The 15,986-nt window shown below is 42.9% G+C and overlaps 1 protein-coding gene across 1 annotated transcript in view; it reads right to left on the reverse strand.

Moving 5' to 3' along the window:
* Window positions 1-14,407, reverse strand: part of LOC132581080 (heparan sulfate glucosamine 3-O-sulfotransferase 3B1-like) — a 127,620-nt gene extending 113,213 nt beyond the window's left edge. Inside the window, exon 1 of the mRNA XM_060252113.1 lies at window positions 14,049-14,407. Coding sequence (XP_060108096.1) covers window positions 14,049-14,407 — 359 coding nt within the window. The remainder of the gene's footprint in view (window positions 1-14,048) is intronic.
* Window positions 14,408-15,986: the final 1,579 nt, after the last annotated feature.

The raw sequence follows: 15,986 nt of genomic DNA on the forward strand, positions 1-15,986 counted from the left end.
AGGACTCTAAATTAAGAGCAGGCATGGACCTTTCAGACTGGCAATTGTACTATAAAGCATCTGCACTTATTTGGATAAGAGATTGGATATTGTTGAAGGACAAGAGACAATTATTGTTAGAAGGACATGATTTGACTATGGGATGGCATGTATATTTGTGGTATCAAAGACTTGAAGGCCACTCCTATTTTAAGAATCACTGGTTTCGAAAATCCTTGTATCATACATGGTCATGGTTAAAGACTAGAATTTACAAAAAAATTCCAAGATGGGTTTCACCAGTAGAAGCATTTACACATCCAAATCTTTTAAAATCAAATCAAAGTTATAGGTATGATTTGCTGGGAAAAGATAATCAATTGAAAACCAAAGAAGAATTGGAAAATATGGACATTAAAATGAATTGGTGGCTGGGAATGCAAGTTGAATCCAGATATACTAAAGACAGGCTTTAATACAGAACAATACTTGTTTGATAAAATTCTTTTGGGCCCACAAGAAAATTTAATCTCCAAACTATATGCATACTTACTTCATATGAAGACACAAGATGAAGTTGTAAAGGACTGTATGGTTCAATGGGCAAACAATTTTGGTTATAATATCTCATTAGAAGATTGGGAGAGACTGTGGAAGCTTAATGTTAAATTAACTAGGTCAGTAGCCTTCAAAGAAAACCTTTACAAGATGTTTTATAGATGGTACTTGACCCCATAGGAATTGTGTAAGATGTATACCAATATGTCTAACAAATGTTGGAATGTACTAAGCAGATTGGTATCTTTTACCATATGTGGTGGACATGTGAGATGGTGAAAAACTATTGGAAAATGGTGCATGAAATGTTACAGAAGACCATGAAGACTCAGATCCATTTCAAACCAGAATTATTTTTATTGAACATATTTCCCGGGGACTATTCGAGAGAGATGAGACATTTGTTGGCACACTTTATCACAGCAGCTAGGACCCTTCTGGCGCAGAGATGGAAATTGCGGGAAATTCCCACGAAAATGGACTTGGTGGGAAAAATTCTAGAGACAGCAGAACTGGACTTTCTATCTCAGCTGATGGCTGGGAAATCTAAACAAGCAAGAAAATATTGGATGAAATTATATGCTTGGTTGGAGATTCAAGATACTTAAGACTCTTTGGTGTGAACTGATTTCTTTTTCCTTTTTTCCTGTATTTTATAATATAAAATTTACCCTTACTGGAATTGTCAAAATTATTAGATAATAACAAAAGACTTATACTATAAAATTTTAAAATGGATTATATACAGCTTAGACAAAATAATATGGGACAATTTATGTAAAGAAAATACTGTAGAATCATCCTTGTGTTTTTGAAAGTATTTTATGTAGAATAAGATCAGAATGTATTTTGTTTTTATCTTTCTTTTTTCCCTATCCTTACCCTCCCATTTTTTTCTGAAACTAATAAAACTTTTGAAAACTGAGAATTGGCATCTGGGTTTGTAGCTTGCTGTGGCCAGCAAACCAGGTCTGGAGTCAAGGAAGTTGGTTGCTTACCAAGTCTGTTGTGTGGCATCTGGGCTTCCAAGTTCTCTTGTCTGGAGCTGAGCAAGTGTATCAAATGGAGATTCTCAGTTGTGAAGTTAGATGTTGCTATATGTGGCAAAGTGGCACTGCCTGTGGACCCCCTGGTCCCATTCTCTTGGGGACTTGTGGGTTCCATGAGGGAGAGTCCTCTGAAGCTGTCCTGCAGTTTGGGGGGCTCTCCCTCAAATCCTGTGCTCCCCAGAGCCACTTTTCCCACAGCAATTTCAGGGGCGGGGTGAAGTGACTGATTGATTTTCTCCTACCATTGGGAGCAATGGGCCTTTTGGGGTGCCCACAGACTGAGACCCCTTGGTCCAATCTTCTTGGGCCTTGGAGTTCCTTGGAGGAGAGTCTCCTAAAGCTGCCCTGCAGTTTGGGGGGCTCTCCCTCAAACCCCCTTCCCCACAGGCAGCTTTCCTTATACCCTATGTTTTTGTGGAGCTCAATGGCCCATAGGGTATAATGGTGGGATTGGGGCACCCTCTTCGGGTGCCCACAGACTGGGACCCCCTGGTCCAATCTTCTTGAGCCCCAGGGGTTCCTTGGGGGAGAGTCCCCTGCAGCTTCCCTCTCAAATCCCCTTAGGCGGCTTTCCTTATACCCTATGTTGCCATTGAGTTCAGTGGCACATAGGATATAATGGTGCTGTATATTCAGGAATAGCCAAATATCTCCTATATATTTGGCTATTTCCAAACAGCACTATTCGGAAATATATGGTATGCTGAATATTTCAGCACTGGGATAATATTGATTTATTTTCACATCCCTAGTACCATTCTGGATTTGTATGGCATGTTATAACCACCAAAGGGTTTCCTTACAGTCAAGTTCAAGGTCTGTTGCGCACATTTGGCAGTTAGGTGCCACTTTTCACAAAAGAACCTGGGATCACACTAGAACTGTTAGGATGTTCTTATCCCTCCCATATCATTGCTTGTGTGATGCAAATGGCTGGACAGGAGATATCTGAATGCAGGATTTCCTCTTCCCCCTTGGAAATTTAACACTCATCCTTCCTAGTAAGAGGAGCAGGGGAAGGTGCAGAGCAGCCAAATGCCTGACCCCAATCTCTTCCGAAACTCCTGTCCCTGGGGAAATTTAACATGCACACAGGTCTTTGAATAATCAATTTTACACAAGTTGCCTTTGACAAGTTGACTTGTCCTTTTCTCTTTTAAGTAACTACCCCCAGCACAGAACTCCACCCCATTCTAAAAGATGAAAAGACCATCTTCCCGTGCACCATATCTTCTGGCTTCTTCAAGAGCCATTATGAATCTGTCATGCACATGAACTCCTCAACAGCAACAGTCATACCCTTCAGTCCCCGAGGTTCAGATTTTCACTCAGCTTTATACAGCAGGGAGAGCCTACGGCAATGAGGTTGAGAAGCTGTGCAGGAAGCCATGCTCCACAGCTGTTTCCAGCCTCTGGAACAGGCTTATCTCCAAATCCTTTCAAAGGAGTGAAAATTTCTCCCTTAACTTTGATTCCCACCATCCTTGTCTATCTGGGGGCAGGGGTGAAATACAGTATAAATTAGAGGACACAGAACTTCTCAGTTCTAAAGCATTAAGAGGTCCCAATGTCTTCAGTCCCGTCCGCTCCTTTACACCCCTTCAAAGAATAGTACACTGAATAATCCTTCATCTCTTTACAACATGCAGCCCAAGACAGGGGCATTCTTTCCTCTACCAAATCCAGTAGCAGCTTTACAAAGACAGGCAGGATTAAACCATACAAAATAGATGCTCCTGGTGTGTCTGATAGGATAATAGGATTCCAGTGGGCAACCGAGTCTGAGGCTAGCAAAACAAAGGATCAGAGAGCAACACAACATCGCTCAAAAACAACCATCCACCCATTTATATGCAATGGTTAAACTAACAGATATGCCAAAAGTAGATGATGAAACAGAACATAATGTTTTCATCACAATATGGTTATTTACAGGAACAAAAGGAAATTCCAGATATAATTTCTGTTTTACATTTAGGGTAACCTAGATATGAACATGTATTTTCTTTCAGCGATCCATATATACCTATTGTAGAATGTGTGGAAAGTTAAAGTGATGTCTAAAAGATTTATGTTGTTTTTGATTTATTTATATTATGAAAAAGTTAAATAAAAATATTTGACAAAAAACCTTTTCCGCCCTAATGGCCTGGGTAAAAAAAAATCCCCTCTTGTAACTTGGATTACTCTTGGATTACGCTAATACACTTTAACACAACCCACATAAGGTTTTCTTCCCCTGCAGGCTTGGGAGGAGGGGAAGCTTCACCTGCTATTGAACTCTGGCTATTCAATTGGTACCCAAAGGTGGGTGTTCAGCGATTCCTCTGTTTTTAAAAATCAATGAGGCTATTGTGGCTTGGCCTCCCCTTCCCCCTCCCAACTTGTCCCTCATGGACCTGGCCACTCACAGATGAGAAACAGAAAAATCAGCAGCACGCACTCAAATTCCCCTCACAGATCCATTCATGTAGGTGTTGGAGCTTTCAAATAAAAATGCAGATGTTGTTTTTAAATAAGCATTTCCATAGGTGATCTGCCTATGTACAGAAGAACTGTACAGGCAGGAGTGTAGGAGAAAACTTTTGTTCCCATTGATTTAACACACAGCACTTTTGACAAGTTTCATTTCCTATTCTGATCTGTAAGAAAGCAGTGGGACTTCAGCTGGCTTGTAGAGAGATTTGCTAGCAGCATATTTCTCCCCTTGCTATAGTCATCAAAATTAATTTGTTGGATTTTTTTTCCAAGAAAGGAGCTTAATCAGATTTACTCAGCTTCTGGCCACAATTTTACTAAACTTTTAATTTCCCATTACAAAAGCCACATGAAACTCTTGCTATACCACTTTATTGAAACAGATCTCCCCTCATTTTCTTACTCCAGGGCTTGCAGAGTCATTAGTATTTTTCTGGCTGTAGGGGTCACTGTTGTCCTCTTGCAGTTGTCTAGATGGGAACTAGACCAAGAGATCTTGAAAGTGATACAAAAGCTCCCTTCCAGTTTTCTCCCTATGCATGCTAAAAGCTATGACCCCCCCCCCTCCCTAATTTATTCTAGTCTAAACATCCGTACATTGCATTAGTTTAGATGAATTGTTTGGAGCTTCATAATGATTTCCTCCCAGTTAGCTAGGAAAAAGAAATCAAAAGTATGACATTTTAGCTTTAAAGTCTATAAGAAATACAGTATGGATTTAGTAACAATCCTCACATCATACTTTGGCGTAATCCTGCTGATTGTACTCCAGGTGGAAAAGACTGCAAGCTACTTTCTTCTGTTGGAATAAGAATTTGCATAAAATGCAAGAGGAGTGGTCACATTAGTCTGCTGCAGCCGAATGTCTGCCACAATAAATGCATTCATCTGCAAATTACCACAAGACTCTTTATTATTGTTAAACAGATTCACCAGCGCTCTATGGACTGATCTAAAATTATTTTCAAAAGGCTGAGATGGACAAAAAGATAAGACTAGCATATTACCTTATTTAGTCATGTATATATTATTTAATTTCAACTAAAAAAACTTCTCAAAGCAACATATAACATGGCAGTATTATTAATATTAAACAACATTGCTTCTCATAGAATAGCTGTTACCCAGTCAGGGAATACTTCTCCTTTGGAATCCACTGGGAGATGCTGAAACCCATTATGGACTGGTGGGTTTTCCACCCAACCTAGCAGTGCCAAATATTTTTCAAACAGCCATCTAATCCCAATATTTTATTACAGAAGTCATTGGATCATCATACACAAATACTATTCTCAGATAAACCTGGGTCCCTCAAGTAATAATGGCTTGTTTTTATACTGATAACACTTTAATTGTAGGCTGCCTTGAGCAGGAGTTTGATGATGTGGCACAAAAATTTACTATATATATATATATATATATATATATATATATATATATATATATATATACACACACACGTACATACATACATGCAGGGCTTTTTTGAGAAAAAGCCCAGCAAGAACTCATTTGCACATTAGGCCACACCCCCTGACATAACCATTGTTTCACGCAGGACTTTTTTTGTAGAACAAGCCCAGCAGAAACTCATTTGCATAAGCCACACCCCCTGGCACCAAGCCAGCTGGAACAGCGTTCCTGCGCGTTCCTGCAAAAAAAAAAAAAAGCCCTGAATTTAACTGATCTATGGATCAGCTGAAATCCACGCTTAATCCCCACGTAGTCAGCCTAACTCAAATAGTTAATTTCCAGTAGGCAGCAGTGTTGGTCTGAAGCAATAGAACAAAGCAGTAGACAAGTGCACCTTTAAGACCAACTAAGTTTTATTCAGAAAGTAAGCTTTCGTATGCTCTTAAGCAGACTTCATCAGACAAAATGAGAATGGCAAGCAGCAATTCTTAATATAAGTGGTCAGTGAGCTGGTATGTGGAATCATGGGAATGTTTTAGCAGATTAAAAGAATCACAAATAGGGATCTGTGCTTGTTAGTGTTAGGACAAAGCAGGGCTGAAACATTGGAGGGTGATAAAAAGCAGACTGCTGTTGTAGGTGCGAAGTGCCATAATTCTAGGTAACATTCTGGCTTTGTTAGTTAAAATAAAGGTCACTCACACTATATCATCTCAGGCTCATTCACTTGTTAATCTTCCAACATTATATATGCCATTAAATGCCAACTATGCCCTTCAGTTCTCTACATAGGCCAAACAGGACAAACCCTACGTGAAGGATAAATGTACACAAATCTGACATTAGGAAATACAGAACTGAGAAACCTGTGGGGGAACACTTTAACCTTTCTGAGCATTCAATGGGTGACCTCAAAGTAGCTGTTTTACTGCAAAGGAACTTCAAGAACAGAATGGAGAGAGAAATTGCTGATTACAAATTATCATGAAACTTGGAACAAACACCTTCCCAGGACTGAACAGGGATATTGGTTTTTTATCTCATTACATATGCTAAACCAACTCCCTCTGAGTATAGCTGTGCATCCACAGTGTTCCAATGTATTTCTCTTTTAGAACAGTGTATCAGAATAATGTTTTATGTGTGTGCTGACATGCTCAAATGAGGGATGTGGGCTATTTGTCTCATTACATATACTAACCCAACTTCCACTATACTTTAATGCACCCTGTTTTTCTAATGGCTAACTTATATTATTTCTCTTTTAGAACAGTGTATCAGAATATTTGGGGGGTTTTTTGTTTTATGTTTTTTGTATTGACATACTCAAATGGGGGATATTGGCTGTTTGTCTTATTGCATATAGCATATACCCACCCTCCATTGTATTTTAATGTCTTCCCTTTTTTCTAACAGCAAACTATAATGATGTTATAACCTCTTGAGAAACCATGCCCTCTATTTAAACTAACAAAGCCAGAATGTTACCTAGATTTATGGCACTTTGCACCTACAACAGCAGTCTGCTTTTTATCACCCTCCAGTGTTGTTTCAGCCCTGCTTTGTCCTAACACTAACAAACACAGATCCCTATTTGTGATTCTTTTAATCTGCTAAAAACATTCCCATGATTCCACATACCAACTCACTGCTCACTTATATCAAGAATTGCTGCTTGCCATTCCCATTTTGTCTTATGAAGTCTGCTTAAGAGCATATGAAAGCTTACATTCTGAATAAGTTGGTCTTAAAGGTGCACTTGTCTACTGCTTTGTTCAAATATTGTGATGCTAAAATGGCGGGGGGGAAACACTTATGACCAGAGCTTCTTGGAGGATGGATAGGATAAAAAAATATTACAACCATAAACAGGACCCATGAAAGGTTTGTGATGAAAGGAGGTTTGAGTGGAGAACTCCATGGCAAATATAGTGAAACTTTCTGATTTCAATGACATCTCTATGAAAATTAACACTATTAATAAAACGAGTCCACTGGACATAAACATTATCTGACCTGTCCTTGGGCTAACTTTGCATTCTTCAGTATGGCCAGGTTTCTTGGACAATATGTAGCATTTCTTCCCCTCCAAATTTTTTTCCTTGATTGCAGTGGAACTTATTTTTCAGTCACCTTAGGATCACTACCAGAGATAAACAGATTCCCGGGATATCAGTCAGACATTATGGCCATACACTGTCCCCAAAGGTAGGTGTTAATTTTTCAAAGTCAAGGAAAAATGTGCTTAAAAATAAATGGGCAAACCTTATACATTTTAATGTTTCCTTTCTTGGTCCTCTTTCAAGGCATGCAAAATTGGATAAATGTACTGTTAATAAAATAGCATTCCATGGACACCTTCAAATTTCCAGACTACAAAGTCTTTATTCTCTGAAAAAGACATCTATATGCCCAGGAATCTGTGGAATTAATGGGCATATATTGACATCACAGCCTGCAGTATTCTCCATCCCCCTTTTCAAGAACACCCCCTTCAGTTATAATCAAAATTTGTGATTCACTCTGTGGTTACTCTTAAATTTCCAAGTCAGTAACAGGCATAACTAGAGGTTAGGACAACACAGAACAAGATGTTCAGTGCTACCCTCAGCATTCTCAGAAGTAGGTTCACTTGGTTCAGTAAGTGAGCCTAAGAATGCAACGAGATACTGAGCAGCACCCCTCCCCTGATTTTGAAAGAGATGCTTCCAGATAATGTTAAATATGCTTCACTATCAAAGGCACACCGTTGCTAGCCTCAGAATCTTTTGTTTTACTCCCGTGTCCTTAATGGAGAACAAAGCCATTTCAGCTGTGCAACAGAAAGACAAATTACTTGCTGAGCCAACAAGCTATTTTCATATTAACTTGCCAGAGGATATAGCTTTATTAACTTTAAATTACAGAAGCCTGTGGGAGAGCCATCTAAACAATGCAAATTGCAAATAAGACAATTGCCCAATGGCTTTCATCTTTATTTTCACATTGTTGAGGACCTTCTCCAACAAATGAAAAATGCATTCCATTAAGCAATATTTGATTAGACTTGATTAAAGTTGTCTTTGCAGGTACCTCCAATAACCAACATTTATTAGATTTCTCAAAATCTTGCAGTTGGGAAAGTGGATTATTTAAATAAATGATGGGGAATATGACTTCAGACATTCCATAGCCCCCAATTCGGCGCAGCAGAAAACATAAGCACAGCATATATAGGCATGTGATCTTCTGAATCAAACTGGCCATGATCAGCTTACAGAAGCAAATTAAGTTAGGTAATATTATACCAAGATTCTTTGACATAAGTTTGAGGCACAACAGCTGAAAATATATCTATCACACTACAGTTATAAAACACATTCTTTCTTTTCAACCAAAAAATATCCCGTTAAAAAAATCAGCATTTCACAGAACAGTTCCAAAAGACATGATGACTAAAGAACTAGTTCACACATTTACCACAACTGGAATCCCACCCACGAGACAAGACAATGAGCACATGGGTACCAGAGTCACATATGACAGAGCATGATGCAGACGACATGCACTTACTAGAGCTGCACTAAATGTTTGCCTTTTTCAATTGTTTTGATTGAAAGTAATACTTTTTGCTTGCCTGCGGTCATTCTCTCACCATTCCCACCTGTTGCTGCTTATGTTCCATTTTTATTATTCACATTATTGTACCCTTTCTTCTTCAGTTAAGAATACAAGTGACCTACATCAATCATGTGGTAAACAGGATGCCATCATAGTAATTGGTCAGACTTTCCCATACCAGAGAGCAGACAAACTCAGTTACGAGCAAGAGCAACGCTACCTTCATTGTCATTGGGGATCAAATAAGAATGAGGAGAACATAGCAACATGTCACCAACTACATTTGTTTACATGGCAACACTGCACTCACTCTAGAACAGGTAAACACTGTTGATCCATTTCAAGCACCACCACCCAATAATGCTGAAGCAAGGGACAAAATACTGACAAAAATGCTTGCAAATCACTTCCCTGTTTCATCCAATGTAAATCCCATACTAAACTCAAAAGGAAGGGGCTGAACACATCAGGCAATACAGGGCACACGCAGATTATATGGCATCACGCAAGAGGTATTTTATTTACCCTCTTTCCAACCTATTCTACCTCCCGGAAACCAAAGAGTTTTTCCAGACTGGGGGGGAATATCCCATGTTATTGTCACAGTATTGTAAAGAAATTCCACTGAGATAATGTGACTGGTTCAAAATAATCAATTGAGTTTTATGTCAGAATGGGGATTTTAATCCACAGGGGTATTTTTTAAGCCCTGCCCAAATGGCATCTGCCCCACCACATTTACAGGCAAACTATCACTGTCTCCTCTTTTAAAATACAGAAGAATGCCAAGACCTAAGCAGACAACAGAATTCATAGACACTTAGGACTTCAAGGGATGTTTACAAGTTAAAAACCAGAGTGGACTTGAGTGGTACATGAAGACAGGACAGCAACTGCTCACTGGAAAGAACTCTTACAGCTCACAGATGATAGATCCAAGTGGGCAGCCATGTTGGTCCGAAGCAGCTGAACAAAGCAGGAGTCAAGTTGCACCTTTAAGACCAACCAAGTTTTATTTAGAACATAAGCTTTCGTGTGCTCTCTTAAGCACACTTCATCAGACGAGGGGATCAGGTATTGTGGGCTGAACCACAAGCTGTTTGTAGATTAAGTATGCAGCCTGGTCACATGGTGACACAGTGTAGCTTGGCCATTTGGTCTGGTAGCCATACCATAAAAGGTAATAAAGACCTCTGCCAATTGGTGTTTCTGTAAATCTAGGTGAATCACAAAAGGACGGGTATTTCCTAGTTGTGGTCCATCTAATTTACTTATCAACATCAATCTATACATTATAAACAACATTCTAGTCTGCCATTAGAAAACAAGAATACATAAAATGGGTTTAGTATATGTAATGAGATAAATAGCCAATATCCCTTATTTGAGTATGTCAATATAGGACATTATTCTGATACACAGATGAAATTAATTGGAAAGGTGTTTTTCTTGTCTCTAGATGGAATCAATGAAACTTATGCAAATGTATTCCACATATGGAGCTATGCATCATTACAATTAACACAGTCACTTCATAGGAGGGAGGGGGAAACATCTCATTCTCTCAGGGACAAATATTTACATTTGTGGGCCAGGAAGATGAAAGATCTTTGCAACAGATGCATTATCTTGAGGAAAGACTTCTGAATTTCCCTGCCCCAAAACATACACAGGAACACCCCAGTGCCACATTTCTTGATACAACCATACCCTCCCCCTCCCCACCAATGAACTAACGTAAATCCCAATTGATTTTAATGGGAATTAACCACATCCCACTTTCTCTGGATCGCGTCCATCATCTTCAAGGACAATTTGGATAATGTTTAAAATTCATCAAGTTTACAATTACGAATGAGTCCATGAAGGAAACTCTAAATAAAGTGCAAACGTATTTGGATAAATTGAGCAAATGACATACGTTTCCATTACCAACTAGCAAAAATGTGATCAGGAATTCTGAGAAAGAAAATCAGCAAATGTACACCCAAATCCAATTTATTTCTTAATTTTGCTTCCTCAAAAAACAAACATCCACCTCAACCCTCCAAATTATTCCAAGACAAATCTGTAAAAAATATAGCTGGGGATCATGGGACCTGCCTGGCCAAGTGGAACAACAGCAATAATAAAAAGGGAAATTAAGTGAGACTGAATGAAATAGTTGCTGGATCCAACCAACCCTACTTGTGAGTTTCCCTGAGGCATATGGCTGGCTGCTGTTGGAAATAGGAGGATACTAGGCCCCTTTTCACTTTTGTAGGGTCACTTTTATGTTCTGGCTCTTACATTAAAACAAACTAGAAGTAGTAGGAATTCTAAGGAATGAAAAAACAAGTTATTTCTGTGGAAGCTTTCAATCTACTTCGGAATCACCTGTACTCCGGCAGAAGAGGAAATCTTCTTCTGGGCTGTTTTCATACTGTCACAATACAATCCGAGACAGAGTTATATCCTTCCACATCAGTGGACTTAGGATCGTGTAACTCTGCTTATTGTAGCATTGTTAAATTCTTAAATGGAGGTGTTTTGTGTGTGTTTCCAGCTCAGAAAATCAGGTATAAGAGTTACACTAGCCAGCATGCACAATTTGCAAGCCATTCATTTCCCAGTTTCTAGCTGACATTAAGTAATAATGCCAGCAGGGCATTCCCGTTTAAAAGGCATCCCTGACTTCACTTGTGAAAATGCCCTTAAGCAGAATGCTGCCAAGCGCCTGATCCCTCTTCTACAGCCATCCCAGCTGAGATCTTGATCAACTGGGCTTTCCTGCTGAGGGTCTCACACTTCCTCTTGGACGCCTTCTCCCTAATCTGAAGAGATCAAAGACATCATGGGCAAGGTAGCTTTCAAGGCTGAGCTTGGAAAGGTCAGATAAGGAAAAACAGGGTTTCATTGAAGGATGTGCAGTTTAATTAAGGGTTTATTTACTGTTAGAAAGCACGACTGGGAGGCACTTTGGTTTCTTCACAATGCCTACAGAAAAAGTATGGGGCCTGACTTGGATCAAGTGTGCAGGGACTTCTTAAGATTTCTTTAAAACTTTATTAGCTGTGGAGGTTGTTCCACAATTGTGGGGCTGCCACTGAAAAGGCCCTCTTTCGTGTTCGCATCAAACTTATTTGATCAATGGGACAGTTAAGAGGGCCCCTCCCTGTGATCTTAATTCCCAGCAGAAAGATCTCAATTCTTAGGTACACGTTACTTGACAAATTCCATTTATCTCAATGTGGCCTCAAGCGTGCACAATTGCTGGTATAATTGTTGGCTATGGGTGCAATCGTTGGCTGTGAGTTAGTGACTGCTATGACAACAGGAGATGGGCACGTGCAACATATGTGGGTTTAGAGGGACTGGTGGGAGTGGGAGGCTTGTTCAGGGCTCCCTACATCTTGCAAAAAACCTTACAGGGGACAAAGTCACAGGTGTGGACAGCTCTGGACTCAGAGTGGTGGTGGGAAGTGTTGAGGAAGGTATGGATCCAGAAGGTGGATTTTAGGGCTAGAGAGATCTTTAGATTTGCATGAGAGGGGCCATGGCTCAATGGTCAAATGTCTACTTGGCATGCAGAAGGTCCCAAATTCAATCCCTGGCATCTCCAGTTAAAGGACCAGGTAGTAGGCTATGTGAAAGACCTCTGCCTGAGATCCTGGAGAGCCACTGCCAGTTGGAGTAGACAACACTGACCTTAATGGAGCAAAAGTCTCACACATTTCCCACTCACCTTACGCTGCTCTCATGTTCCTCTTCTCAGCGGGCTTCCTTCCGATTTCACACTATCTGCCTCGGGGCTGCAAGTAGCAGTGTTTTCACACAGCAAACAGAAACCTCTAAAAACCAGTTTCTGATTACCGTGTGAAAACACCAACGCTACTTGCAGCCCCGGGGCAGATAGTGTGAAATCAGAAGGAAGCCCCACTGAGCAGAGGCCTGTGTGAGCGGCAGAAGGTGAGTGGGAAATCGGTCTCTGATTCGGTACAGGGCAGCTTCATGTGTTCATACGCCTACATAATTCAACAGTTTCCCCAACACACCAAATGCTTATTTTCCCTCTCCTTTGTCAAGGAATATTATGCACGGGTGATTCAGGACTCTGTAGAAAATAAGTTAGGAAGGTTCTTCCCTTCCTGGTCTCTTTTAAGGTGGTCAGCTTGAAAGGAAGACTTGAAGTGAAAACTTAGCATGTGACGGGACATAGAGACAGATGGTAACTTTGACAACAGTCAAAGGATTGATCAGTCGAAAAAGGATGCACTTACAAGATGCACTTACCCAGGAAGACTGAGAGATTTTGGAGAAGAGTTTGGAGTATAGTTGATTGTATCAAGGTTACTTGAGTCTAGATAAAAAGGGATCTCAGTTTATGGGAGCAAATCACACCTCTTGGCAAAGACTGACAGGTAATTGTGGTTGTTAGTGGAAATTATGGGAAAGAGCTTGCAAACTTTAAGAGGCTGGAAAAAGAGCAAGTCAACCTTGTGAGGTCCGGAGTTCAGTCTGTCTAAAGAGTCATAAACGTATTTAAACTCCTGTTCTCCATATCAATGCTCAGTCCAGAATATAAAGACTGCTTGTGAGCATGTGCCAAGTACCTTTCCCTCACCACTGTGTAAACCCTAGCAGCCCCAAGGAGTAGAGCTTCCAAGGCAGAATAAAGAGAGCGAAAGAGCACTCCTGCACAGAGCTACCTGTTATGGCCTCACTCCCGGGAACGTGTCCTTAGAAGTGCAGCCCAAACATCTCCGCGCTCTCCCCCATCTTCCTCCTGTTCAAATTACCTTCTAGGGATGTGGGGTAGTTTAGTCCAGACCTTGGTAACTAGATATACGGTCTAACGGATCCCGTTCCCGTCACAACGCAGCGGTTCCCCCCGAATGTCGGAGCAGCGCAGCTTCATCTGCCGAAGTCCACGCGTCGCAGCGGAGCAGAAGGGAGAGGCGCTCCCGCCCCGCCGCCCAGCCCCGCACGTACCTGTACCAGGCGAGCCCGCGGGCATAGTGGCGGTCGAAGAAGTGGGGCTCGGCTCCCGCCGCCCGGACGTCGGGGTGCAGCCGCAGGAACTCGAGCAGCGCCCGGGTGCCGCCCTTCTTCACGCCCACGATGAGCGCCCGCGGCAGGCGCTTGGTGCCCTCTCCCGCCGGCGGGGCTTGCCCGAGGGGCGCCTCCTCCCGCCGAGCCCCGGGGAGCGCGCGCCCGGCGCCGGCGAGGCAGTAGCTGGCGTAGAGAGACGTGAGCAGCGAGCCGAGCAGCAGCAGCAGCTTGCTGGAGGCGCGGCGGGGCGGGGGCTCGGCGCCTGCGGGGGGGGCCAGGGGCGCCCCTCCGCGGCTCATGCTAGGCCATCGCCCCCCCGCCCCCCGCCGCCCAGCCGCTCAGCAGCGGGAGAAGCAGGCCAGCGCCCGGGAGAGGCTCCTCGCGCCTACTCGTGACTCATCACCCCCGCGCACCGGGGGGCTTGTGCCCGGGAAAGGCGGCTGCCCCGGACTCCGCCAGGCTCTCCGGGAGAGGAGGGGCATCGCAGCCCGGAGAGGGGCGGGGGGGGGTCGGCTCAACTTCAACGATCTCCTAGAGCGGCAGGGGACAGCCCGGAGAGGAGGTGTTGCTCGCCTCTCCGCTAGGAGAGGACGCCGCGCACGGAAACGGGAGCTTTTGGCAGCCGCCTTTCCCTAGAACGAGCGAGCCTCCACGCGCTGTTTGGGGTGGGGTTGGGCAATCAAACGCGAGAAAGACGATCTAGATGAGACGAGTCAGACGCGATGGATCTGTGCGAGGACCTGCAGGAGTTCTTCAGGGGACAGATCTCCCGATCGGGGATGCTGCTGAGAAAAACCGGGAGCCAGTCGAAGGGGAAACGACGCTGGTTTCTTCGAGCCCTGGAGGGGCGTGAGAAAGAAAAGGCTGCGGTCCTTAAACGGGCGACTCTTTGCAAGCCGCCTGGGGGGAGTGTGAGGTCAGCGGCTGCTGAGTTACGACACCGAGGCTGTTTTTCCGCGTCTCCTTCGGCTTTTGCCAGCTTGACTCATTAGCGACTCGCGAGTCTCCCCGCTGGGCGCAAACGGACGGCTGGGCAGGTGGGCTACAAGCCTCCCGCTCGCCTGTCACCTTTCCCCGCAGGATTGTCCTTTCCCGACTGCTCCCGCCGCTGCCACGCGTGGGGCTCTTGCTTGGAGTGAAAACTTCTCCCCGAAGGTATCTCTGAGCGCTCCGAACCAATGAGCTGTCGAAAGAGGAGGATCTGTCTTCCGCAAGGGGGATCGGGGCTGAGGGGACCGATCTAGAAACGCCGGCGGACTCTCAGGTTAGAGCTGCCGCTTCCCCTGGCCAGCTGACCAGTTAAGAGCTGCAGATTCAGAAGCCCCTTTGCCGCCTATTGCGGCAGCTGCTTATTCATCTGTCCAACTGTGAAAAGTGGTTCTACCGACTTACTTAGGATTTGTTATACATTTAGAAGAGCATAGCTATAGTTAAGGATAACTTCACCATGCTTATGAGTAGTTTGCTAAAATCCCCAGTTTTACAGATGCAAATTATACAGAGTGAATACCGCCCCCCCCCCCAACACCTCAGACCTGGATGGTCCAAGCTAGCCTGATCTCAGATTTTGGAAACTAAGCAGGGTCAGCTCTGATTAGTACTTGGATGGGAGACCCCCAAGGAAGTCCAGTGTCCTGACTCAGAGGCTGTCAATGGGAAACCAACTCAGAATATCTGTTGCCTTGAATATCCTACAGGGTTGCCATAAATTGACAGCACCTTACGGGCACTTTCCACTGCTAATACCAACCAATAAGTCACTGTGAAAGTCCACCCCTTCACATTTGGTGAGTCATTCTCTCAGGGTTGTTGTGAGGATAAATGAAAGGCATTTATGCACACACCCCTGAATTTCTTTGAGGAAGGACAGAATGAAAA

This window comes from Heteronotia binoei, chromosome 13 (assembly GCF_032191835.1).
Source record: "Heteronotia binoei isolate CCM8104 ecotype False Entrance Well chromosome 13, APGP_CSIRO_Hbin_v1, whole genome shotgun sequence".
NCBI classification, from domain to species: domain Eukaryota; kingdom Metazoa; phylum Chordata; class Lepidosauria; order Squamata; family Gekkonidae; genus Heteronotia; species Heteronotia binoei.